Genomic DNA, 24,857 nt, shown 5'->3' on the forward strand with positions numbered 1-24,857 from the left:
AGAGGGTGACGTCCTGATGCTCCCGCGGGATGGACCTCAAGGACCTCGCTGGGTGGAGGAGCTGGGCCCACAGGACGCCCTGAGCAGGCAAGTCCATGGAGACAGAAAGCGGTCCTCGGCTGCCAGGCTAGCGGGTGAAGCTTCTCTGGGGTGAGGAGAATGCCCTGGGATATATGTGCTGGGCTCTGAATCAACCCAAGCCCTTGGACTTTAGCTGGGCGAGTTGTGCGGTCTGTGAGTTACAGCTCAACATGGCTGACACGGAAAATGAATCCTCCTACACGGCCGCACGTGGCGTCGCCACACGTGGTCCTGAAAGAGGCAGAAGAGGCCAGAGCCTGGAGCCGCTCCCCCCGCCGTGCCCACTCCCACCCCGCTGCCCCTCCCCGGGAGGAACCCGGGCCCACTCTCTGGAGCGCTCCTGGGGAGGCGCCGGAGGAAGGGACGAGCGAGCCTGGCTAAGCTGAGGGGGCTCTCTGGTGACACCCACGCGTGCACAGGACTCCACTCTGGCTGCTGCAGCCCCCGCAAGGCTCACAGCCGGCCTCACACCCCCGCACCCTCCACTGCAGGCGGCCGTGCCCTGGAGGGAGAGGTGCAGCTTGGGCCGTGAAGGCCAGGGAGGGCAGAGGTCACGCTGAGCCCACCGCCCGGTCCAGCAGCTGCAGCCCACTCCCCTCCCCAGCCTGTCGCATGCGCACCCACGAGGAGAGCCCTGCAGGGAGGGGAGGTCCCTGGGGACAGGGGTGAGGGCGCGTCCCGGGACACCGACAAAAGGGAGAGCTCGGAGCCGGGAGGAGAAGGGCCCTCGGGCCCCTGACGCCAACAGAGCCTGCGCACCTGACAGGGCCCTGCCCGTCTGCCCATCTCTGCGGAGGGGTGCCGGGGTAGCGTGATCCCGCCCAAGCCGGGTCAAGAAGTTGCGTAGTTTAGAAGCGTGGGAGGATCGCTGAATTCCGAGGCCACGAAGTGAGAAAGAGCCTTCTGAGGACAGGAGGGGCCCAGCCACTGCTCGTCTGCTGACTGGGGTCAGGGCCGTTTCCCGGACGGTCAGGCCCAGGCAGGTCGCAGGCTGGGGCTACCGGGGGCAGCAGCTCCCACGCCCCCGCCGCCCCACGAGCCCACACCCGGAGGCGTCTCGGCCCAGGGCTACCCTAAGACCCCACCCGCAGAGGTCAGCCGCCCACGACCACAGCCGTCCTCGTGGACGCGCAGCACCTTCCCCGCCCGCCTTCCTGGGTCAGCACCAGAAGCATCTGAACGCAGCGTCTCCCCCGCACCAAGTCTTGGCTTCTGGGTGTGAGCGGCGCACCAGCCAGCGGGGGCCGTTCTGTGCAAGTTCCAGAACCCCTGGGACCAACACCTGGGTCAGCGGGGCCGCAGCCGGAGTGCCAGCTGGACAACCAGCGAGTGACACCCGACCCGCAAGGCCCCACCCGGGACGCCGCCCGGCAAAGGCCGACCACAGCGGCCAGACCCCAGGAGCCAAAGGGCCACCGGGCACCACCCAGCCGGGGAGGCCCCAGGACGGCCCGACTCCGATCCTCTTCCGTAAAACGGGCAACGTCTGCGTCTGGTTCAGTGTGGACTCCGGCTGCAGACGCTTCCCCGCAGGAGGCAAGTCCTGCTTCCGCTTTAAGGTCTTAGGAGACCCTGGACGCAACTTTTTCTTCTGGGGTCTGTCTCTGTTGGCTCTGGGGCCTTAGTAAGAGGTCTGACAAGGAGGTGGTCCAGTCGCGTGGCAGGCGGTCACGCTGTGCCCAGTGACCCTCCACGTCTACACCCTGGGCGTCCTACCTCCAAGTCTGGGCAGGCGGGACCTGGTGAGCCCCAGTGCGGTGCGGCCCCTCTGAGTCTGGGCCTTGAGGAGGCCTGGCGCCCACGGAGGGTGCCCGGCGCCTTGTGTAGGAGACCCGGGGGCCACGGCTGCGTCCAGCCACACGCGAGGGCCGGCAAACTGTTGTCTGTTGAAGCCGCCAAGTTCTGGTGAGGTCCGTCGTGCAGCAGAAGAAGCCCAAACAGGCTTCACACGGTTTCCAGGAATTGCAGAGAACAGGCCGGGGCTGCACACAGCGGGGACTTTCAGCGTCGGCGTCAAGAACATAACATTCACGGCAACGGACCCTCTGCAGCCTCCGTCTCTCCTGTCTCCAGAAGCGGCAGTTCCCCTCCACGCGGGCGCTCTCTCTGTGTTCTCATGTATTTGTCAGGCTGTTTCAAACACTCACGCCTGCGCACAGATATGTCCCCCGCGCACAGGTCTGAAGAGAGACCACCAGATCTTCAGTGGGAGACGGGGCACAGCATCTCACTTCCTGCAGGTGGCCCTGCCGTGGCGTCCCGCACCTGCCGCGCCCCCTATGTGAGCCTGTGCCGGTGTCCACGCACACACACGGCCACCGTGGGAGGTGTCATCTGACGCGGAGGCCACGGCTGTCAACCGTGAAGGCCAGGCCCCGCAGCCTCTTGCTGGACACAAAGACCTCAGAAGAATCACAGGACGGTTCCGGAAAGTTGTCACCTGATGCAGCCAGAGCTGAGCGTGGCTGGTCCACGGCGCTTTGTGACGGGCCCCTCGTCCACAGACGGGGCTTTGCTCCTACATCCCGAGGGCCGTCCTCCTGCGGGCACCCTGCTCGGTCACCATGATGAGGACACAGGTGACGGCAGGGCCTCAACCAGGAGGAACCCTGAAACACTGAGGACGCTCCGAGCGCGGCCCAGTGCAGCCGAGGGGACACGGTGACGTGAAGCTTGGCTCCCCCGGGCCTGACGTGGCGGCGTTCACAGCAGCTATGGACTATATGCTCCTGCAGCGGCTGCCACGGGGCCCACTGCCCACGTCCAGCGGCTCCAGAGACCAGGCTCACTGTGTGCGCCGGCCTTGCTGCCACCAAGCAGGGGGTGAAAGAACTTTCAAGCAGACCAGGCGGCCTCCTCGCAAGCCTAGAGGACGATCAGGCTTTGAATCTAAATTGACTTCAGTGGTTTCTCCCCCCCGCAAATCAACCAAGAGAAGCCCAGCGACAGTTCGGCCGGCCAGGCAGCGTCGGCGTGCACTGTGCTGAGAATGAAGGCAGACGCAGAAAGCGTGTGGACACCTGCCCCTCCTGCAAACACAGAACTGGCCCGAGTACGCGCGCAGACGTGCCAACAGCCCTGCTGGGACACAAGCAGGACACGTGACAGGACGCACAGCCGCGTCTCTACGTCTCCCTTGTCGCACGGTGTTCACGGGACGTCTGGCCTCCACCCACTTGCTGGTTTCTCGCCTTCCGCCTGCCAGACGCAGATCTGCCGCAGGAGCGAGCGGGCTGGGGACGGGCCCCGACGTGACAGCGAGCGACAGCGGCGCTCGGCCTGCATGGGGCCGGGGCGGCCCGGGAGGCCACGTGAGGGCGACGGTCAGACATCCGAGGACTCGGCTCCCGCCTGCAGGCGGGTGGCCGCTGTGAAGGCCCCGTGACCGGGCCACGGTAAGCCACGCCAACCTAGGAGCCCCACGGGCACCCACGACGAGCCGAGGGGGTCAGGAGACGTCTCACAGTCGCATCCTGGCACCAAGGTCAAAGTCGGGGCTAACTGGTCGAGGAAACAGCGAGGGGCGCCGGCTGGTTCCCACCACAGACGTCTGTGCGCGGTGAGGACGCGGCGAGGACGCAGTACCGGGCCTGGGCTCCCCCCCCCCCACAACGCACTGCGCATGTGCACACGTCTAAAGCACAAAAGCTCACACTATTTCCGAATTCACCTCATCCAAAGGGGGGCTTTCCGGGAGCACAGATTCCCCCCCTACCACTGTACTTGGTCGGGTTTGCTCCAGCCTCTAAAACAGTTTCCAATCACACGCGCGACCGTACAGGCAGAACACGTTGAACGTGAGAGACTTTTTAAGCCCACTTTGATTGAAGGACTTAAGTTTCCTGCAAACTGTACAAAACCAACCCCATTACGGAGGCTGAGTGCCTCCGCGGTTTGCAGTACTCAGCACGAGCCCTGCCCCGGCGCTCAGGAGGGGGACCGTGACCAGGAAAGAGAAGGCGAGGGATAAGGCAGCAGGCCCGGACCCCACAGGAGCCCCTCCCCAGCCTGGGGGCCAGCTCCCTGCAAGGACCCGCCCCCAAAACAAACTCTGGAGTTTGAGAGAGACAGAAGGTCCACACGCTTCCCCTATTGCCACGTGGCCACGTGGTCGGGCCGGGCGTCCCGGGGCAGGAGCTGTGCCGCCCCTGCGTCTCCCCTGCAGCACAGCGAGAGGCTCATTGCCTGGTTCCCCAGACACCAGAGGGAGGAGACCCTTCCCCTTCAAACCCGCAGCCCCCTTTCCCAAGCACACGTGCAGAGGTCCACACAGGTGTGCACACACGCACGGAGCGGCCCAGGGGCCGCCGTCACTGAAAGAACAGCGGCTGCCTGTGCACCTTGGGGTTCTGTGCTGACAAGGGCGAGGGCCTGAAGCGTGCCCCGGGGGTACAGCAAGGTCTCCGGGCCCCAGTGGGGTTCCGCTCGGCCACCGTGGCTGCTCCATGCCCAGGCGCCTGCCTCGGACGGTCTGTGGTTCTGAGAAACGAGAAGACGCCTCCGCACGGGCAGGCCCGGCAGCAGGAGCTGGTCGGACCCCACGAGGGAGGCACCCGCTAGCCAGGCAGACGCGGGGCCGCCCCTCAGCAGAGCACAGCCTCCTGCAGGCCCCACACCTGCAGCCCCTCTACGGCCGGCACCGCGTGCAGTGGCCCAGGACTGTGCACAGCACCCGTGGCCGCCCGCGCCCACCTCCTGCCAGCCAACCTCCACCGGCACCCAAACAGCAAGGGCTCGATGTCGGTTTTTAAAGAAGATACCTGGCGCTTTCTCCACGAAAATGACCTTGGAGTCCTGCAGAAAGTTGTGGCCGGACAGGACCATCCTCTTCCCGCCGAGGACGGGGCCGCTGGCCGCGCTCTGCTTCTCCACGAGGGGCAGCTCCTGGGCCGAGCGCTGGGCTGTGTGGGGCAGGAGAGCAACGGGAGTGAGACGCCCAGGCCCCTCTGCTTGGCCCTCTCGGGGGCGGCCGCTATACCCTGCTTTCAAAGAGTTCCTGGGTGAGCAGTGCGACCCGTCCCTGGTACACGGAACAGAAGAGTAACCACGCGTGGTCCGTGTCTTCACAGTCTACTCCAGGTTAGAGTGACACGGGAAGGCAGCCACGCCTCTGACTTGTCCATGTGGAGACAGCTCACCTCTCAGTGACGAGCGTGCACACGCGTGTAAGTGAGTGGGCGCGCTCTGCCAGGGTGACTGACTGCCAGTGGGAAGGGCCCGGGGAAGCCGTGGGGAGCCCTGCTGGTGATGGGGAGGCCACGGCCCGGAGAGCAGGCGTCCCCAGCTAGGAGGTGGGATGTGGGGACCCATCTGAAGCAGGCTCTGGCTTAAGGGCTGGCGGGCCACAGGCGGCCGAGCTCAGGCTGTCGGGGAGGGCGGGATGGGCAAAGGACCAGACGCAGGAGGAGGCAGAAGTGTGGCTGGAGAGGTGGTGAGGCCAAGCCAGGGGTCCTGACACAGTCACCCAACAGCCAGGGGACCTGAGAGGGAGGGTCCCACTCCGCCTCACGGGGCGGGGGCCTCGGGGCAGGGGGGCAGAGCCATCCGTGGCAGACCCCACGGACTGGAGATGGACTTCTAGAGACTGGACGGGAGGGTCCAGCAGCAGCAGGTGGGAGGGCTGGGACGGAGGTGAAGACCACACAGCAGAAAAGGAGAAGGGGCTGCGGGGGAGGACGCCCCGTCGCCGAGGTCTGGCCGACGCTCAGGTCAGAGGCCGAGGAACTGAACCAGGACGTTCCCGCCGAGACGGGTGGGCGGCTGAGCCGCGAGGTCGGGGGTGTCCTGAGACAGCCCACACCGGAGGGGTGGGGCGGTGCTTCAGAGATGAGAGAAGGAGGAGGGCGGGTGGAAAGGCTCTTGCTGGGGCCGTGGCCAGTGGAGACTCTGGTCCCCCCCTGGGTCCGGGTGCCGGGTCGGGGGCGGGCACTGCGGGGTTTCCATGCGGAGCTGAACCGGTCACCCGACTCGCTAACAAAAACGAACAGCGTCACTGCAAGAGGAAGCTGACCCCAGGCCGCGGCGGTCCCCGCTCCTGGAGGAGCTGCGTGGTCACGGGCATCCGAGCCAGAAGCGTTTCGGCACCGGGGCCCGTCCACGCACACCGAGGGCCGTGAACCCAGGGCCACCAGGGACAGAGGCCCGAGTTACATACGGGCAGGCTTGCAAATTCAGGTCCCTTCAGTCCAACAGATTTCAAGGCCAAAATGCCACTTTCTCAGGTTCCCTGAATCGTGAGGGGATTAAGTCAAATTCGGTCACGGCAAACATCTCGGTACTTCGGGACAAACCTCTTTTCCCTCTTACGCCCTCCTGCAGGTGCCGGGAGTCGGCGGCAGCCCTCACACCACGCACGCACAGGAGCTGCGGGCGCCCTGGCCAGGGTGCAGGTGTTTCCGTGGCTGCACGGGAAGGTGCGGGTGTTGTGGGTGGGACGAGCACAGCTCAGGGGCTGCGCACGAGAACCAAGGTGCTACTGGAAAGGAAACCTGCGGCAGGGGCTGGCCCCGCTCAGCCTGGAGACGGGGGTGGGGTGGGGGGGTGGTGGGGGGCAGCACTCACAGCACTCGATGGGGTTGGAGGCGACCTGCAGCGACAGCGTCCGGCCGTTGGGCTGCGGGACGTGGACGCGGAAGACCAGCCTCACGCGCGTGTTCTTCCTCCCGATGTCCGTCTCCCCCTTGCGGAGCTCGATGTCAGAGTTCCTGAGCTTCAGGATGCCGGCGCAGTCGATGCTGCCGGAAACAAGGGTCTATGCTCAGCCCCGGACCCCCGCCCCATCCCGGCGACCGCTCACCGAAGGGTCTTTGCGGCCCTGCCCAGGGGCCGGGGCGGCCAGACACCCACCCGTCAACTGAGCTGGGGCCGAGGCAGCAGGAGACGAGCCAGCCCCGGCTCAGGAGCCCGGAACCCAGGCAGGCAGAGCTGCCACACGCTCAGGGCTCCAGAAGCCCCAGCCCCGCTGCCCTGGGCTCGGTGGACGCCCCGGAGCAGGACGGGCGTCCAAAGCAAGGCTCCCCCGGCTGCTCCAGAACCTCCTTCCACTTGAGATTCCGGCGGCGCCCCCTTAATCCAGGATGCTGAGTTTTCTGGGGCCTCATATGATTTCACTTAATTTCATTTAACTTAACAGTTCCATTCAACACCAGACTCCAGCAGAACCACCCAGGCGTCATTCATCAGATGGAAACCAGCCCTAACTCTGTCGGAAGCTAAGGAAACGAGGCCGCGTGATGCCTCTGGGTCAGGACCACAGCCCAGCCCGGAGCAGCAGGGAAGCCCTGGCCCTGGAGCCCGGGGCCAGTCCCGCTCCCGTGGTGTCTACACCGTCTCTGGGTTGGATGGTATTGTGGTAAATGCAGCCACCGAAGGAACGGCTGCTGCTGAAGGAACCAGCAGTTCTCTCAAACCATCTGCCCTGGTCCGAGGGAACTGTGATAACAGCTCTTGAAGCAAACCCAAGGATTTAGAATGAATTCCCCCAAATCCGTGAAAAGCCAACATGGAGAGAAGGCCTTCCCTTTTTCCTTTTCTCTCTCTTTTTTTCTTTTTGTTGCAAGCACGGGCTCTAAGGCACGTGGGCTTCAGTAGTTGTGGCATGTGGGTTCAGCAGTTGTGGCTCACAGGCTCAGTAGTTGTGGCTCATGGGCTCTAGAGCACAGGCTCAGTAGTTGTGGCGCATGGGCTTAGTTGCTCCGCGGCATGTGGGATCTTCCGGGACCAGGGCTTGAACCCGTGTCCCCTGCATTGGCAGGTGGATTCTCAACCGCTGCGCCACCAGGGAAGCCCCTCCCTTTGCTTTTGACTTAGAGGGTTTATGAGTTACAAACAACTTACCCAAATCCCATGCAAAGCTCTACACGATGTGGCTTCCACACCCGCTCCCTCACCCGCCACAGCCCTGAGCTCCTCGCTGCCCCGTGGATGCCCCAGACTCACTCCTGCCTTGGGGCCTCTGTACTTGCTGCCTTCCTGCAGGGTCAGCTCTCGGCTTCTGTGCTGCCCCCCCACAGACACTCGCCCCCAAAGTCTCCAACAGGCCCCCCGTGCTAATGAGTTCCTGCCTTATGTCCCCCGCCCCAGAGGCCCCCAGGAGAAGGCAAGTCCTGTGGGACAACCGTGTCCCCTTTCTCTGCTGCATTCACAGCTCAGGAGTGAAATGCATGTAGCAGTCACTCAGTTCAGGAAGCCACGAACACAAGCCCTACTTGGACACGAGAAGATTGCCCTGCAGCTCGTTAACCAATTCACCTCTAAACTACTGAGTCAGATCTGACCTGCACATTCCAGCTGGTCACATCGGAGATGCAGAAACCCTCAGTGAAAATACGACCCAGACACACCGATCTCTTTAATGTTTCAATGTTTGCCTTTTGACCATTGCTCTAGCTTTCACAGTGCAGTCACAGAAATAAATGGGTGACACGTTCACACGTGGAGGAAGTACTGACAGCTGTGAACTGAGATACTTAAAGTGGCAACACGCACAGGGGCTGAAACCCCAGGAAGAAACAAATCCATTGTCATAAATATTTGTAACGTTTACTGAGGTGTTAAGCCCAGGGCACCCAAGGCCCCTGAGCTGTGGAAACGCGGGGAGACATGCAGGCGTGCAAGCGCCCACCGAGCCCCCGCCCCCGCCCACCGAGCCCCCGAGGTGCAGCTTACATTGCTCGCATGTTGTTCTCCGGCAGCAGCGGGATTTCCAGGACCTTGGTGTTGGAGAGAATGGCCTCGTGGCTGGTGGTGGAGACGGTCTTGCCCGTGATCCGGTGCACCTGGTAGAAGGCGTGGGGCCTCAGCAGCCGGTCATCCGCTGTCCCGATGAACAGCTGCAGGGTGAGCGGCTCGCTCTCCATGTAGCCGTGCAGCTGGGGAGAGAGGGGGACAGGCCTGTGAGCGCCGCGCCGACGCCCGGACCCTCCGTGCTCCCCGTGTGGAGGCTGGTTCAGAGGGGAGCGTGCGCAGGCCGGGTCTGGTCCCCCCGCCCCTCCTGCACCTCGGCCCCCAAAGTCTGGGGCCTCTGCTCCACAGTCGGTTCTGAACACTTGGCTGCCCACGCTGGAACACACACACACAGACATGCAGTGCACACCTGCACGCATGTACCTGCATCCCAGGAGCACACGTGCCCCATGCCCGGGACCGTGACGGGGACCCGCAGGGGGAGGCAGATGGGAAGCAGAGCCAGTGTCTCCGGGCCACTGCCTCCTCCTCAGGCCACCCCTCTGCCCACACGCGGGTGACACAGTTCGTGGGGCCCCACCTGAAGCTGGGCCAGCGCCAAGCCGTCCGCACAAGCCTCCCCTGATGGATTCAGACACTCGCCCAAGAGGACGCCATCCACTTCCCCCTGCTCAGGCCAGTCCGAACCAGCACTTTCCCCTGCTCAGGCCAGTCCGAACCAGCAAACAGGATGCTTGCAAACAAGATACAAGCAGCATCGGCCCTTTTCGGCCTGGCTCGGCAGGTGGTGGCTACGGGCTGCCCTGGTGCCCGCTGCAGGCGCCCCTGGACCGGCTGCGGGGAGCCCCAGGTCGTGGCCCGTCTGCCACCAGCATCAGACCCAACACGGGTGGCCGCGCGTGGCCGTTCCGACCGTGTGGGCCAGCCGGCTAGGCGCACGGTCTTGAAGACAAGATCGTGTGTGGGCACAAAACCCAGTGAGACTCGGGCCCCAGAACCGGAACGAGCCCATCGTGCACCAGGAGCCCATGGGAGAGCGCTGCTCCCGCATTTCAGGACCTACACTGGCTGCCCCCGGGCTGACCACCAGGGGCGCAGGTCAGAGCCCTCCTCGTGCCCCTGCACCTCCAGCCGCTGCCTCCCTCAGGGTGAGTCCTTTTCAGAACTGAACCTGACTCGCCTTCTCCGTCCAGGTCACAGCTGACCGTACTCAAGAGGCAAATCCTGAAGAAAGCAGGCAGCTCAGGGCGAGGCCCAGGCCCAGATTCCACAGGACCCCTGGGGCTCACCCCTCCTCCTGCAGAGGCAGGCGATGCGTCCAGCCAGAGCCCCCAAGGGTCCCGACGCAGGACCCCCGCGGAAGGGGCAGCCCCACGAGCAGACAGGCTCAGTCAGCACAGCTGTGCTGCTTCTCGCCTTGTGGTCACGTTCTCCCTGGACTAATTTTAGCCGCTTTGACAACAGGTAGCAACTGTAACACAGTCTGATGGGCCAAACTAGTGCCGTCCCCGAGAGCGCTGTCACTGCTTCCACAGCAGCAGAGACCCTGGTGCAGCAGTGCCAATGAGGCCACCTGCAGGCCCCAGACCCGCCTGCTCCCCTGCGGGATTCTCAGGGGGTCGCGAGCCCCTCCCAGCCCTGCGGCCGAGTGGAAGCCACGGAAGAACCAGCCCGCAGAGGGGTTGCGGTCGGGTCCACGCGCCCCGTGAGCCCCGTCCGGGCTCCGTCTCTGCCCTGTGGGAAGGCGCCCTGACAGTCACTGCACAGCCCACGGGGAAGAAGCTCAGGCTGGATGACCAAGACCTTCCAAGCCGCACTGGCTCAGGACACGGAGGGGGCCGGGGCACAGCGCAAAGGGCCAGGCTGCCAGGTGACCGAGGGAGCACAAGAGGGGCATGTGTCAGTGACCCGAAGAAACGGGAAACCTCCGGTCCAGCTGCAGCTGACCGCGGTGACCGAGATCCTGCTTCCGTCTCTACGGGTCATTTTTCCAAGTTGGGACGTTAGAATGGAAGCTGAAGCGCCGTCCAGATGGGTGAGTCGGAATCCGCTGGGAGGTCCAGCGCTGGGAGCTGAGCGCCTTCTCTGCCCGGGTGTCTCGCTCGCTGTCTTCCTTGCAGAGAACTCACTATATGCTGCCCTGGCTGGTTTTCCATTTCTTTCTACGACATCCAGTTAGCAGCGCCCGCCTTGTCCCCCCCCCCCGCACTGTGGCCTCCCCGAGCTCTCCTCCGTCCCTGCGTTTGGGAACAAATGTCTCTTCAACCCAGAGAAGCGAGCGCCTGCTGTTTCAAGTGTGGCTCAAATCAGCAGTGAAGCGTCATCAAAGCCGCGCTGACAAAGACCAGCTACTGCGCTGACTTCACTTAATTACGAGATGAAGAAGCACTTACAAATTTTCAGAGCTCAGGAGACAGTCCCAATGACAGGCCGTTCACGGGAGCCTCACAGAGCTCAGGAGACAGTCCCAAACAACACAGGCCGTTCACGGGAGCCTCACGGGCACTCAGCAAGCAGAGGGCCAGGGCCCGCGCGCCACCCGCTTGGGGCCCCCGGGAAGGATGTGCCTGGGCGCCAGGCCGCTGGTGGGGCTGACAGCCGGGCCAGACGAGGGATCCGGGTGGCGCCTTATTAGGGCGGGGCCCCCGCAGGGTCAGCGGCTCCTTCCCCCCCCCCGCCGTCCCGTCTTCCGGCCAACAGGGTCTGCATGGTGTCGCAACTATGGATAGGAGATAGCAGGCCACGAGCCAGGACTGACCGCTGCTGGACCGCAGCCCCCGATGAATGAATTTACAGCTTCAGGTGAACGTCCAGCAGCTCTGAGGCTCCCACACGAGCTCACCACGGGTGTCCGGTGTCTGTGGACATTCCAGAGCATTCCGTAGCACCCGGTTAATATTTAACAGCCCGTGTTTGTCACAGGCTGTGGAGTGGCCCCCGGGGGCTCTGAACGTCACCCTTGAGATTTTCTGGAGACAAGCAGGAGCTCCACGTAGGACAGGTGTGCACGGACGCACACGCAGCACACACCGACACACGCGCACATTCACACTCAGACACGCGCACACACGCACGCGCTCTCCAGACTGGTCTGGAATGCGGTAGTTGGTTGGGAAGATCTCATTTCCTGGCGGCGGCAGGAGTTTCACGCGTCAGGCTCCCAATTTTTATCGTTTTCATCTGTGGCGTGTTTCCAAGCACCCGTGGATGTGCTCGTGGTCGAAGTGGTTCCTTCCTAGTAAAATACTCGAGCTTTCACGCCGACCCACAGGTGTCTGGCCCACATGGACCGGATGAGTGTCTGACGGGCGTGCAGAGGAGGGGAGTCGGTCTCAGGCCTGCGGCTGAACCCGAGTGGCCGTGGTGAGCAGAGAGCTAGAGGAAGCGTCACGTTTGCTGAGAGACCCACCCGTCCACTCGCGGCCCTCCTGGCCTGCTGCGCCCCTCGCGAGGCCAGTGCAGAGCCTTTCCTGCTCTAAGGCCACCACACAGAGAACCTGCCAGGAGCCCCCCGGCGCCTGACGCTCATTTCAAGGTGGGTCCTGCTCACGTGGCGTAATTCTGCAGAAACAAGATGCCTCTCCTGTTTGAACTGAAGAGCTTTTTTCCTGTGTGGACACATGAGCATCTCTACACACAGAGTTCAGTTAGGGGGGAACCAAGACCAGCTTGCCGGGTCTACCCAACTTCTCCCTGCTGGGGAGCGTGAGTCCGGTCTTTTGCCAATTTAACGAACCTCCTAAGAAACCTGTACTCTGTGCTGGACTTGACCTACATTTTTAAAACAGGAAATGTAAAAATAAAATCAGAGACCGATGAAGAAACAAATTTTGCCTCTTAGCATTCCATTTTGTGACATTTAATATAAGAATATGTAAATGAGTCTTTGGCTAAGACTGTCTCTTGTGTGGCCAAGGCGTATTCCTCCCAGCCCCCAGGCCAGCACATGGCCTGGCCGGGGTCAGACGATTTGAAAATGACAATTTCAGATCCCACGGGACTCACACCGGGGCCCTGCTCTGACGGCACATAGGATGCAGCGGACTGTGCGAGTAACTTTGCCTTTTTAAAAACATGCCATTTCAGTGAAAATGGGAATAGTTAAGGTTTAACCTGGAAGATAAACGTCTATTATTGAAAACATGAAGTTCATTTTAAGAGAAGTAATTTAAATACTTCACATATTCCACTGCATGGGTTTTCTGCCCCTGGCACGTTCTACTATCTGTCAAAATAATATTTATAAAATTACCTGTCATATTTTCTCCAAAGAAGATATACAGACTGCCAACAAACACATGAAAGAATGCTCAACATCATTAATCATTAGAGAAATGCAAATCAAAACTACAATGAGGTATCACCTCATACCGGTCAGAATGGCCATCCTCAAAAAATCTAGAAACAATAAATGCTGGAGAGGGTGTGGAGAAAAGGGAACCCTCCTGCACTGCTGGTGGGAATGTGAATTGGTACAGCCACTATGGAGAACAGTATGGAGGTTCCTTAAAAAACTACAAATAGAACTACCATATGACCCAGCAATCCCACTACTGGGCATATACCCTGAGAAAACCATAATTCAAAAAGAGTCATGTACAACAATAGTCATTGCAGCTCTATTTACGATAGCCAGGACATGGAAGCAACCTAAGTGTCCATCATCGGATGAATGGATAAAGAAGATGTGGCACATATATACAATGGAATATTACCCAGCCATAAAAAGAAACGAAATTGAGCTATCTGTAATGAGGTGGATAGACCTAGAGTCTGTCATACAGAGTGAAGTAAGTCAGAAAGAGAAAGACAAATACCGTATGCTAACACATATATATGGAATTTAAGAAAAAAAAAAGTCATGAAGAACCTAGGGGTAAGACAGGAATAAAGACACAGACCTACTAGAGAACAGACTAGAGGATATGGGGAGGGGGAAGGGTAAGCTGTGACAAAGTGAGAGAGTGGCATGGACATATATACACTACCAAACGTAAAATAGGTAGCTAGTGGGAAGCAGCCGCATAGCACAGGGAGATCAGCTCGGTGCTTTGTGACCACCTGGAGGGGTGGGATAGGGAGGGTGGGAGGGAGGGAGATGCAAGAGGGAGGGGATATGGGGACATATGTATATGTATAACTGATTCACTTTGTTATAAAGCAGAAACTAACACACCATTGTAAAGCAACTATACTCCAATAAAGATGTAAAAAAAAAAAAAAGTAGATAGACAAGCAAAAAAGAAACAATCACCCTTCATCCCATCACCTAAAATAAATCAGTATTTTGAACGCACACACACACACAAAAATAAAATAAAATAAAATAAAATTACCTGTCATAACAATGACCTCTCTTTGCTTCAACCTAAACAAAATGTGCTATTCCATTTTCAAGGTGTAAGACCTGGTGAGTTTCCTCCACATAAAAATGTTTGTTTTTAGCTGCTCTGCTCACCTTCGCACTTGCACGGCAGGATGACGGGCAGAGGGAATGACTGACGCCAAATTTACTCGGTGCTGAAATTCCCACAGCGCAAGCCCACAGTGGCAGGAGCGTCGTACAAAGGACCAGTTAATTGAGGGAAATTACTTTCCAGCAAGTTTTGAGCTGGGACAAACGTACACCGAGCAAGAGATCCTCGTGCACAGCGCGGCAGGCGGTTTAAAGGGAAATCACGCGTTAACCCAGATGTCAACTCTGCATCTTCACGCAACACCCAGAGGGACTCTGCAGGAAGGAGAGAATCCACGCAACACCCAGAGGGACTCTGCAGGAAGGAGAGAATCAGCGCACAAGCTGCTTCCACTTCTTTCAACCCCAACTTTCCCAGTACTGGATTGACTTAAGAGACTGCGTCGTGTGAGCTTTTGGTCTCCAAAACCACAGGAGAGCTTTCCCCACGGGGCGCCGCCTGCCCCCCACCCCACGCCGGCCTGGGAGGAAGGACGGGCCCAGGGCATGCGGTCAGCTCACAGGAGACCAGACCTCAGGCGGGCAGGGCCGAGGCTGTGCTCCCGAGCCCTCCTTCCCCGGGACGGCCTCTCTGAACTCACTGGAAACACTGCACGACGGACAGGGGCAGTGGCCACCCCTCAGGCATACGGGGCGGGCAGAGGGCCTGGCCCTTGGTGTTTATCACCAGCACTCAAAGGGCGGCCTCGGGCAGGGCCCGGACGAGGGCTGACAGAGGCGCTGTGTGGGCCGAGGGTGCTGCCTGCCAGACACCCACATGCCCACGCGACGGTCACTGGCCTGCCGTCGGGCCAGCCCTGCCCTGGCACCAGCTGCTGCTGAGGGGCGGCCACCACCGCCAGCCACGGCACGATCATGAGTCCCGCTGGGCGGGGCCCGGCCCACAGCAGGGCCGAGCTGGCTACCTGTGCTGACCAGAGCCCAGCGTCCCGTGCGGGAGAAGGAGACTGGGGCCACGCTGCCCCACCCTCGAGTGTGCAGACAGGGTGCTCGCGGCTCCCCAGCTGCGTGCGGGGCAGGGGCAGTGCTCAGGGAGCCAGAACACCCCAAATCCAGAGCGCCCCCCGGAGACAGAGCCATCTGCAAAGCACAGCAGGAAGGGGTGCCCAGGAGGACCTGGACACGGGGTCGCTGCCGGGAGCCACCCACCTGCGAGCCAGGCGTAGACACTGGGCCCCAGAGCTCGGGCCGGCGTGCCCTCCGTGGCTCTCGTCCTCCTTCTGCCCACCGAGGGCAGGCTGCGCAGCAGGTGCACCTCCCTACGTCCCTGTGCTGGGCGGTGCCCCAGGAGGACGACGCCCAGAAGACCCTCCCTGGGGAGAGCTTGGCCCGAAGGCGAAGGACAGGGTTCTGCACGGGGCAGCAGGCCGGGGGCTGCCAGCGGGAGGGAGACCCGGCCCCGAAGCAAACGAGGCGGGGATCTCCCACCGGGCCCCCCCCCCCGTCGAAGGTACTGGGCATCTGACTCAGCCGCCCATCGTGCGGCCCCCAGGAGACCACGGAGCCCCCAGTGAGAGGGGACGGCCGGCCAGGGCCACGGATTTTCCTATTTTGTCATTTTTATCAAAGACAGTGGTTTCTCACCATTATCTCCGTTACACCGTCTGGCAGCCCCCCCCCCCACCTGTACCGCGTGTGAGTGTTCTGACAGCTGCGATGGGGCTGGAGTGCCGACGCATAGCTCTGAACTGAAACGGTCCGGCACATGGCTCCGCCCTCAAAAGACATCAGGAAAACATCCTGGGATAATGCAGAAAGCACAGCAGAATTGTGGAAAGTCATCAGGGGTTCTGTGCCCGAGGCGACTCTTATTCTAGAATTCCCGCAGCCTGGAACACAGAAGCCAAAACTCTTGAATTAGAAGATTTTTGGAGGCTGACGATGTTGTTTATTGCTCTGAAAAGGTTTCCACTGCTGAGCTACTCACGGACTTTATCCCCCAGTGACTGTATCGGCTGCAGGAAAACTTGAACTGCGCTGTCCTCAGTTCTGCTGCCCAATGAAACTCTAAAACAGGAGTTTAAAAACCAATGTGCCGTACCTGAGATCGAGTGTCTGTGCCGTGTGTCAGCAGACAGCAGCAAGATCCCAGCTATGTTTCGTATTTTTATCACTGGCAACGACTCCACTGAACGCCTCACCGAGACCATGCAGGCACAGGCACCTCTCTGCTTTGGCAGGAACGTAAATGGCAAACCCCCCGCTCGGTGCCCTGAGCTTCCGCAGAGCCCACTGTGTCGTGGGAACAATGGCAGCGGCTCCCGCGACACAGGTGTGTCTACAAAGAGTGAGACCGTCCAGGCCTGTGTGCGCAGCCGGCCCAGAGGGAAACGGCCACCTGCCCGGATGCTGCTGGAAGAGCAGAGGGCAGCTGTCCGCTGCCCAGCTGCCCCATAAAAGATTAATCCGCCCCACGGGCAGGTCAGCGGCGTTTGGCTGCCGGACGACCGGGGTCCGGGCTAGGGTCAGACCTGCGTCCGAGCGCTGTCTCAGCTCCTGGGGTAGGGGGTGGGGTCTGGGCTGGAGCAGGGCTGCTGCTATAGGGCAGTTCTGACCCTCAGCTCCTCACTGGGCCCAAGGAATTTCTTCCAGTAGCATCTATTTCTCTGGCTTTTGTGAAAACCTTGGCTTCCAGGTTAACGATCCTGTCTCAATCCGGTTTCCGTAAGAAAGAATGGAGCAAAGCTTTGGGTAAAACAGAACATGCCGCGGATGCCAGATGAAAGCAAGCACTGCTGTGTGTCCGCAGTACTCAGACACCCCCAGGAAGCCTGCTTCTTGAAAGGCTGATGCTTCTGGACCCAGGGGTGCGGGGTGCTACAGGAAATGAAAAGTGATAACAGCCGACTGGCTGATTGTAACGATCTGGAAAGAATGGCTGGTTCCTGGCGTGTTCCTTCCTCGGTGTCAGCTCGAACGTCTTACATAGTAGAAAAATACCTGTCCTGGCCTACGGCGGCAAACGTGAGCCTCAAAGCCGACCCCCCTAAAGAGAGGCCCTGCACCACGCAGGGCACCAGGCCGGGGCCAGGACCCCCCTCGGGCCAGCCCGGCCTCCCGGTCCCCACTGCCTGGGCCAGTCACCCGGCCTGACGGGGGTTACACTGGTCACTCATAACTGACAGGAACACAAATTACAAACCTAAAGTGCTGTTTAGGAATTGACAGGCCTCCGCCGAGTCTCACGTTTCTGCGACCTATTAATTATTCACACAGGCCTGGCCTCCTGTGTGACGGGCTAGATGCTATCGAGCAGGTTATTTTGGTAACTGGGTAAACAGAGCTTCATCCTTTGACCCCTGGGTCAGAGATCGTGACGACCCCCAGCTCACTCCCCCAGCCCCCATGGGGCGGCAGGAACCAGGAACCTTCCCGGAAGGGACCTCTGCTCTCGGGACAGGGGACCAGGGATGCAGCGCAGCGGGCAGGGAAGAGTGACGGCCAGGCCTGGTCAACAGCCCAGGAGGGTAGAAGGGAGCCGGGGACACAGCAGGAAAGAAAAGCAGAAAAACGAAGTGCACAGAAACGGCCTCCTGGAGCTGCAGTTTTCTCTGCGGAGGCAGAGGGGACACAGGGACCCCTTTGGGGACGTGCACTCTGAGTTAGCAAAAACACACAGCCCGACGGCTCTCTGCTCTCCCTCCCCAGGGAGAAGGTGGGGGACTCTCCCTCCTCAGCCCAGACCCACTGACGGCAACGGCAGGGAACCAGCTGCGGCTGCCGTCCAGGCGCTGGGCGCGGACGCGGGGCGGGGTGCCAGCAGGATGGGCTGGGAGACTGGACGGAAGGGAGGCCCCAGACGCACCCAGAACACCTGGCCCCGGGGCGAAGGGGCCCCGCACTCATCCCACCGGAGAGCCGCTGTGAGCCCTGCAGCTCAGGAGACACAGAACAACGGTGTGAAGCCCCCGCTCCGACGGCTCCGGGTCGGTCTGTCCTGCCGGCACCGCTGAGGAAGGCCTTTGCATCCCCGTCGGAAGCTCTCGGGGCTCCTACATCTTAAACCAGAGAGCGGCCCATGGATTTACACACACACGCGGGGCGCTGGTGGCAGAAGGTCTGGACCGATGACAAGAGGGGCCCTGGGCGCTGGGAGCCAGGACACTCCACCCTGCCCCCAGCTGGACGCCTCCCGCCCGGGAGGATTCTGCATGTGTCTGAATCCTTTGGCAGTAGGGGAAAAGGTACGATTTTAAAGTTCAGGGAAACCCACACTCCCTTCCTCCCTGGTCCCATCATTACAAAGTCAGCAGAGGCCAGCACAGACCCGGGGCCCCTGGCGCTCGCTGTGGCCGCATCACACGCACACCCGCCGGTGGAGCCGGGGGCCTCGAGGAGGACGGCCCGCACCCGCCCAGCTCCAGCCCGCACCCGACAGGGCCGTCACAGCAGCCTCGGGGGCCCAGACGCGCCCGCCGGGCACACCCACCAGGGCCGTCAAGGACTCTGGAGAGTCTGGGTGGTGGACGGTCTGGAACGCTCACTCCCGGCACCAGCCCCCGAACGATGCTGGGCGAGCCCCGTACACATCTGTGTCCCCAAATGAAAACGGGGACAAGACCACGTGAATGCAAGGTCCTTTCCTAATCTGAAGTTGCAGCCTGATTCTGCCTGGAAAGAAGGTTCTGCATTTCATCACGTCTCCTAGACTCAGCGGAGGGGCCGCGGAGGTGGAGGCAGCTCCCCCTGCGTCTTGGGTGCTCGGGAAATGCAGGAGTCCTCCCTGGGCCTGGCAGGGCCTCTGTCCTACACAAGGCCACTGCCCCTGACTTCACGACAAGCTTGGGGATGCAGAAGCAAGTCGATGAGCTGGCTGTCCTAGGAGGGCAGCAAAAGCCCCGGTGCAGGCCTCCTCTGAGCTCCATGTGACAGCGGCTCCGAGGGACTGCCTGGATGCCCGGAACCAAAACCCGGCTTCCCTCTGGCCAGCTGACCGCAGAACGGCCAGTGGGAGCGGCTGTCTCCCCAGCATGTGGACCAGCCTGCGGCCGAGCTCCGGGGAGCCACGGTGCCGGAGGATGTGCTAAAATACCTCGCAGCGCAGAATAAAGCCCTGCGGTTACTGGGCTTTCACGGCAACTGAGAGCTTTCTGTTTTCATCTGTCTTACAATTGTGTGCAAATTCTATTTTTATCCAGTTTGTGCTCCACTAACTGAAAAAGAAAACAAACCCCAAAGCCCCTCTTTTTACCTGCTCACGTCACCTTGCACACAGACTCCCTCTACCGCAGACAGATCAGAGAAGTCTCCAGTCCTAACCCTCTTGCAGGAGGAATGCTGATAGAGGCTGACATTTCTGTTGGGCCTGGTTTCCTCTCGCGGTTCAGCTGTGCAGCAGGGGGAGGGGCCTTCATTCTGCTTAAACCCAGAAGCAGCCTCTCCCATCCTGCCGTCACTGAACTCGAAATAATTTTGGAGGATTCACTCTTAAGGCATTTCCAATGCGGTTTCAAGTTTCAGAATTCCTCCACAAGTCTCAGTCCTTTCCATCTCGTCTACACTGAGAGATCAACACCGCCCTGCGCCCAAGACACCTGCCCGGTGGGAATGGGAGCACGGCGCTGGGACCCTGCAGGGGGTGGGTTCCTTGGGCTCCCAGAAGAGGCGGGGCACACCCTCATCCCCAGGGCCACAGCCACCAGGCGAAGGACAGGGACGGCCCTCGCTCAGGGCCTCAGCCCCGTGCTTTGCATCTGATGACAGGAGTGTCCACGTGGCACGGGGCTCCCTGCCCTCCAGGGCCAGTGCCCCTCGCCAATGTAATTGACAAGAAACGGGGGCTTTGGGCCATTATTTCTCTGCTGCTTTATTTTAATTTCTCCTTATTGAACAGCCTACTTCCTCACCTTTGTAATGTCTTTTCCATTCAGCAGCAACGTACTTTCTTCCAGTGGAAACCGCAGCAGGAAGGGACTTAAACACCATTCATGGACTTGGCTAAGCGCAGGCGTTATCCGACCTGCCTCCGCCCGGAGGGGACCTGAAAGGGCCGCCGGCCGCTGGGCGCTGCTGAGCCCGCTCTGCGTTTCCCAAGTCAAGCCGCCAACCAATACCAAGTCGGTATTAACCGGCGTCGAGCGCACAGCCTCCGATGTCGCCCTAACGTCACCCCGCAAACTCCAGGCCCTGAATGCCGCGTCAGCGGACCGGCACTTGTCCGCGCCCTCCTGCCCTTGCAAGCTGTATTTTTATTTATCTAAATGGAATCAACTACAAACACGGGGTGCCCTGCTGCCTCCCCTTCGGCTTGCACCATTCCCTAAATGACAGGGTTGGGGAGCGGACTGGACAGGCGGGGGCGTAGCTAGACGGGGGAGAACCGTCTCCATCAGCGCCGTACGGCTGCAGTTCCGGGGCAAGAGGGCAAGCTCACGTCCAAGGGGACGGTCACAGGTCACATCACAGGGGTCTGGTGGGAGACGCTGGGCTGATGAGGTGACACGTGTGACCAAATGCCAACGCCTGCAGGACAGCCTGTCCGCGAGTTCACCTTTACCTCCTGGGCTGGAGGGGAGCGACAGGTTTGGGATGGCGGGCGCGGCCTGGACACCAGCTCTGAACACGTTGACTCTGACGCCAAGTACACCCATCTCCCCCGGGGTGTGTGAGGCTGGGGAGTGGCACCCGGAGCCACACCGACAGAGCCCCGCCGGCTCCCCACGAGGCCGGAGCAGCCCCTCCCCGAAGCTGCCCCGGCCCCGACACCCCACGGCAGGTCCCCGCTCCTCCTTCCCCAGCTGAGAAGCAAAGTGGCGGGTCCCAGCCGGCACTCCAGGGCCCAGTGGGGCGCGTGGGCCAGAAAATCGCATCTCTGAGGGGCCCTGGGAACCACCGCCTCAAAGGGTCCAAGGCTTCAGAGAGGAAAGGATGGAGTCTTTAAAAGTAGCCTCTGAAAACCCCAAACCAGAGGCAGCAGCCGTGCAGACGGACTTCACTGCCTTGGACAAATCTCAGCGTGGCCCAAGGAGACCTTGGTCGAGGCTCTGTTGACGGCCGTGGGGAGACGTGCTACAAGGATGGTGGCCACATTTGGGGAAGCAGCCCCAGGAGGTGGGCGGCCGCGGCCAACGCAGGAGGGGAACAGCGGCTGGGGGCAAGCAGGGCTGCACGCTCTTCCCATCTGTCCCCATCTGTGACCTGGGGGATGGGGTTAATTCTGAGCAGAGGGCTGGGCAGAGGTGGGCTCCATTCCCCTTGGGACTGGAGAGGGCAGAGGGCCCCTGGATTCGATTCTCTGACTCTCCCCAGAGCAGGGGCGCCAGGAGGAGTCCTCTGCCCGTCCGTGTGTGGCGTGCACGGCACCCAGCGTGTGGTGTACGCTGTGGAACGTCTGCAGCAGGAACGATGGACAAAATGCAGCTGGGTTAGAAATCGAGGGGGAGCTTCTCAGCAGAAGCTTCAGTCCTTGGTTCTAATAACCCTGAACACTTATTTCTACAGATTTGTTAAAGAAAAGGTCCTCAAAAATAAAGCCCTTTTATTTCAAAGGTATATTTCTTTTCTTTTAAATTTTCCTATTCCAGGACACCTTGAAGCGAAATAGCACCAAGGTCAAGTCTACTAAGAGGTCTAGACAGCACCCCCAGGCCACACTGCCCACTGGCCACCATCCAGGCAGCGAGATGGACCCTCAAGGTGGCCCAGGGCATCTTCCTGGACACACTGTCTCCCCTTGGCTTCTCTCTTCCCTCTTTCCCATCTGTTCGGAGTGGAACATGACTGCTCAGGGACGCATGGGGATAAAGGGCATTGTCCACCGGGACAAAGCAGTAGCCGGGCTGTACCGAGGTCCCCTCAGTTACCCACCAGGAGACACAAGCAAAAGCTACAGCCATTCTGCCTCCTCGTTGAATAAAGGCTTGCTGGCAACACCCTCCAGGGGAGTCCTCCCAACCCCGCCGGGCTGGTCACGCCCCCACGATCTTCAGGGTATCGCCTGCTCCCCCAGAGCAGTCCCACCGAAGAGGAGCCTCAGGTGTAACGAGTGCAGCTGGTCTGTGAGCTCCAGAGGCAAGCAGAGCTTGGCACCTCTATGCCATTGTATATTGTACCATTGTACCACTCTATGTACTGAGGAGAAAACTGGGGCTTGACTGTGTATAAAATATTTAGCTAAACTGGTTGGGAGATGAGAATATTTTTAAAAAAAGACAGAAAATGAAAGGCACTGTTAGCTGTTACCGCAAAGTGGCCTTTGGCTTAAACCAGCCCCAGCTGCTGCCCCTGCAGCAGGGACAGGACCTGGGGTCAGAGCAGAGTGGATACCTGCACACTGGGGTGTCCTCCGGCCAACGCCTTCACGGCCCCCCGGCTCCCCTCCGTCTCGTAATGAGCTCTGTGGTGGGACTTGGGCTGCACCTCGATCCTCAGCTCGTATGGTCCCGAGTGTGACGGCAGCTGCCAGTCGAGGGCAGGGAGAGACGGGCTGAAATGGAACACAGAGCATTAAACATTCATGCCACGCTTCCCGCAGACCACAGACCCACCTAAGACCCTGGGGCCCTGGGAAGCAGCTCATCCTGCCGGGCTTGTATCTGAAATTCCCATCGATAAGGATAACGGCCTGACACAGCCAATGGCAACCCGATCGTGATGGACGCCCAGAGCCTTGTCAGGCCTTCATGACGAGCTTCTGAATAAGATGGAAACATTTTCCCACACGACCTTAAAATATTTTCCTTCCTTCACGATAGGCCTATAAATTATTTAACCTCCCTAATAAGATAGGTTCCAGAATTAAAGACCTTTTCAGAATCACAGTTCTATCAGCCTGGCCTCAGAACTGGGCGGCCTGGCTCCCCTCCCCTCTGTCCCACGCGCGCTGGCTGCGGGCAGGAGTGAACCGTCGGGGGTGCCGCCAGGCCCCTGATAAAATGGCGGGGTTGCGGCAATCTCGCCCAGCCCCCTACATCCCGTGCTCCGTGCACGACAACTGGGCAGCCGCCCACCCAGGGCACGAGTGAGCTGCAGACAAAGACCGCAGAACCAAGGGAGCGGCCCTGGGGCCCAGGGCAGATTTGCAAGGCGGGTTTGTCACTTAGAGGCTGAAGAGGGGAAAGGGGAGTGAGATGGGCCCTGCCTGAGGGGTCCACGAGGCCCACGACGAGCTCAGATCTCTGGGGCACTGACAGTCTCACTGTACAGACGGGAGATGGAGGCCATTTGCCACCTGAAACCAGGTCCACGTGAGGCCAAATGTCCTGCTCTCCCTACAGAACGTGCTTCAGGGTCCTGCCCTGTAAAAAGACAAAAGGCTGACCCCCAAAGCCACAGTCCACAGGCAGAGGCCGCCAGGCCCTCACAGGAGCTGGGGTCTGGTCCACCCACTGCCCTCCTACAACGACAGCCCAGTGGGGGTGGGGTGGCTCTTGGTCCCCACGGTGACAGCCCCTCCCCCTCCCCTCTCGGATGCAGAACCTGACCCAACAGAGATGCTGCTCGTCAGACCTCAGAGGTGTCTGGAAGCCAAGCCCGGGCCGGCCAGGAGGGCTGCAGAGCGGGGGCAGTGTGAGGACCCCCTGCCCCGCAGAGGTGGATGGGAGGCGCCCAGGCCCCGCCCTCCACACACGGCACTGAAGGTGCCCTTGCTCCCAGAGTCTCCGCCGTCCGGGAGCCACTGTCCCCTCGCCCCACTCCGCCTGTCGCTGACGTGTCCGTCTCCGCGCATGCAGCAGAGGCCGTGCGTGCCGGCGGCGTGTCTGGGACAGGTGGCTGGGAAGGGTGGGTTTTGTTTAGAGGCCCAGACACACGGACGCAGCGCTCGTGGCGTCTCAGCCTGGAAGGAGTCGGTACACTACTTCCCCGAAACGTCCCCCAGCCTCTCCGCCTCATCTCAGACGATGAATCAGGGTGATTTTTAAAACACAAAACAATAGATAGAATAAAAGTACTTTTCGAAAGGAGAAAAAGCCCAGAAATCAGCTTGAATTGGAATCAAACATGTAATTTCTAAAAAACGTGCAAAATACTCCTGGAAAGGACAGTATATTTCCGGGCATTCGTGGTTTTCTAGTGACGGCAGAAACGGAATCATCTCGCCACGCACGTGCAGTTACTGCTGACTCAGCTTTGCGGGCACCCTGTCCACCCTCGGGTTCTGCAGCCCCGCCCGCTGGGCTCCTCTGAGAGCACACGGCGCTGCTGAGAGCCTGGCGGGACGCAGGCCGCGCACACCACATCCCACTATAAGGTGTTCACTGGGTCCCAGGGACACCGCCAGCCCCGATGCCACCCGGGCAGACGGGCCTCACAGTGGGCCTGAGCTCGACCTTCGAGCAGCAAATCAAAGGCTCTAACGTGAGAAGAGGCTGCATCTGTGTCGACGCAGCGAGAAATTCAAAATCCTAACTGGAATCCACCGCAGATACAGTGAAGTGGGCGTGTCCAACAGTCAGAAGCCAGTGGAGGTGGGGAAGACCAGCGCCCCCCAGGGGCCAGGACCTCCGTGCAGGCACGGAGGCGGCTTTGGAGTGTGTCCCTCAGCCCCCGTGTCCACCCTGCTGGGCCCTAAAATCACCGTCTGCATGGGAGGCCTTCCAACCCTGGGAAGCCCCTCCTCCAGACTACATGTCGGATTCCAGGACCAACTTGCACTTGCAAACCCTCTATTCAACGG

The 24,857-nt window shown here is 60.5% G+C and overlaps 1 protein-coding gene across 5 annotated transcripts in view; it reads right to left on the bottom strand.

The window, feature by feature from the left end:
- The window catches only part of NFATC1 (nuclear factor of activated T cells 1), a 101,776-nt gene that overhangs the window by 48,800 nt on the left and 28,119 nt on the right, over positions 1–24,857 (bottom strand). For all 5 annotated transcript variants that reach the window (XM_033406149.2, XM_033406147.2, XM_033406148.2 and 2 more), the window contains exons 3-6: positions 22,508–22,667; positions 8,749–8,951; positions 6,643–6,815; positions 4,842–4,982 (exon numbers count right to left, since the gene is read on the bottom strand). In XM_033406149.2, the coding sequence (XP_033262040.1) occupies positions 4,842–4,982; positions 6,643–6,815; positions 8,749–8,951; positions 22,508–22,667 (677 nt within the window). The remainder of the gene's footprint in view (positions 1–4,841; positions 4,983–6,642; positions 6,816–8,748; positions 8,952–22,507; positions 22,668–24,857) is intronic.

The sequence above is a fragment of the Orcinus orca genome, chromosome 15, assembly GCF_937001465.1.
Source record: "Orcinus orca chromosome 15, mOrcOrc1.1, whole genome shotgun sequence".
NCBI classification, from domain to species: Eukaryota; Metazoa; Chordata; class Mammalia; order Artiodactyla; family Delphinidae; genus Orcinus; species Orcinus orca.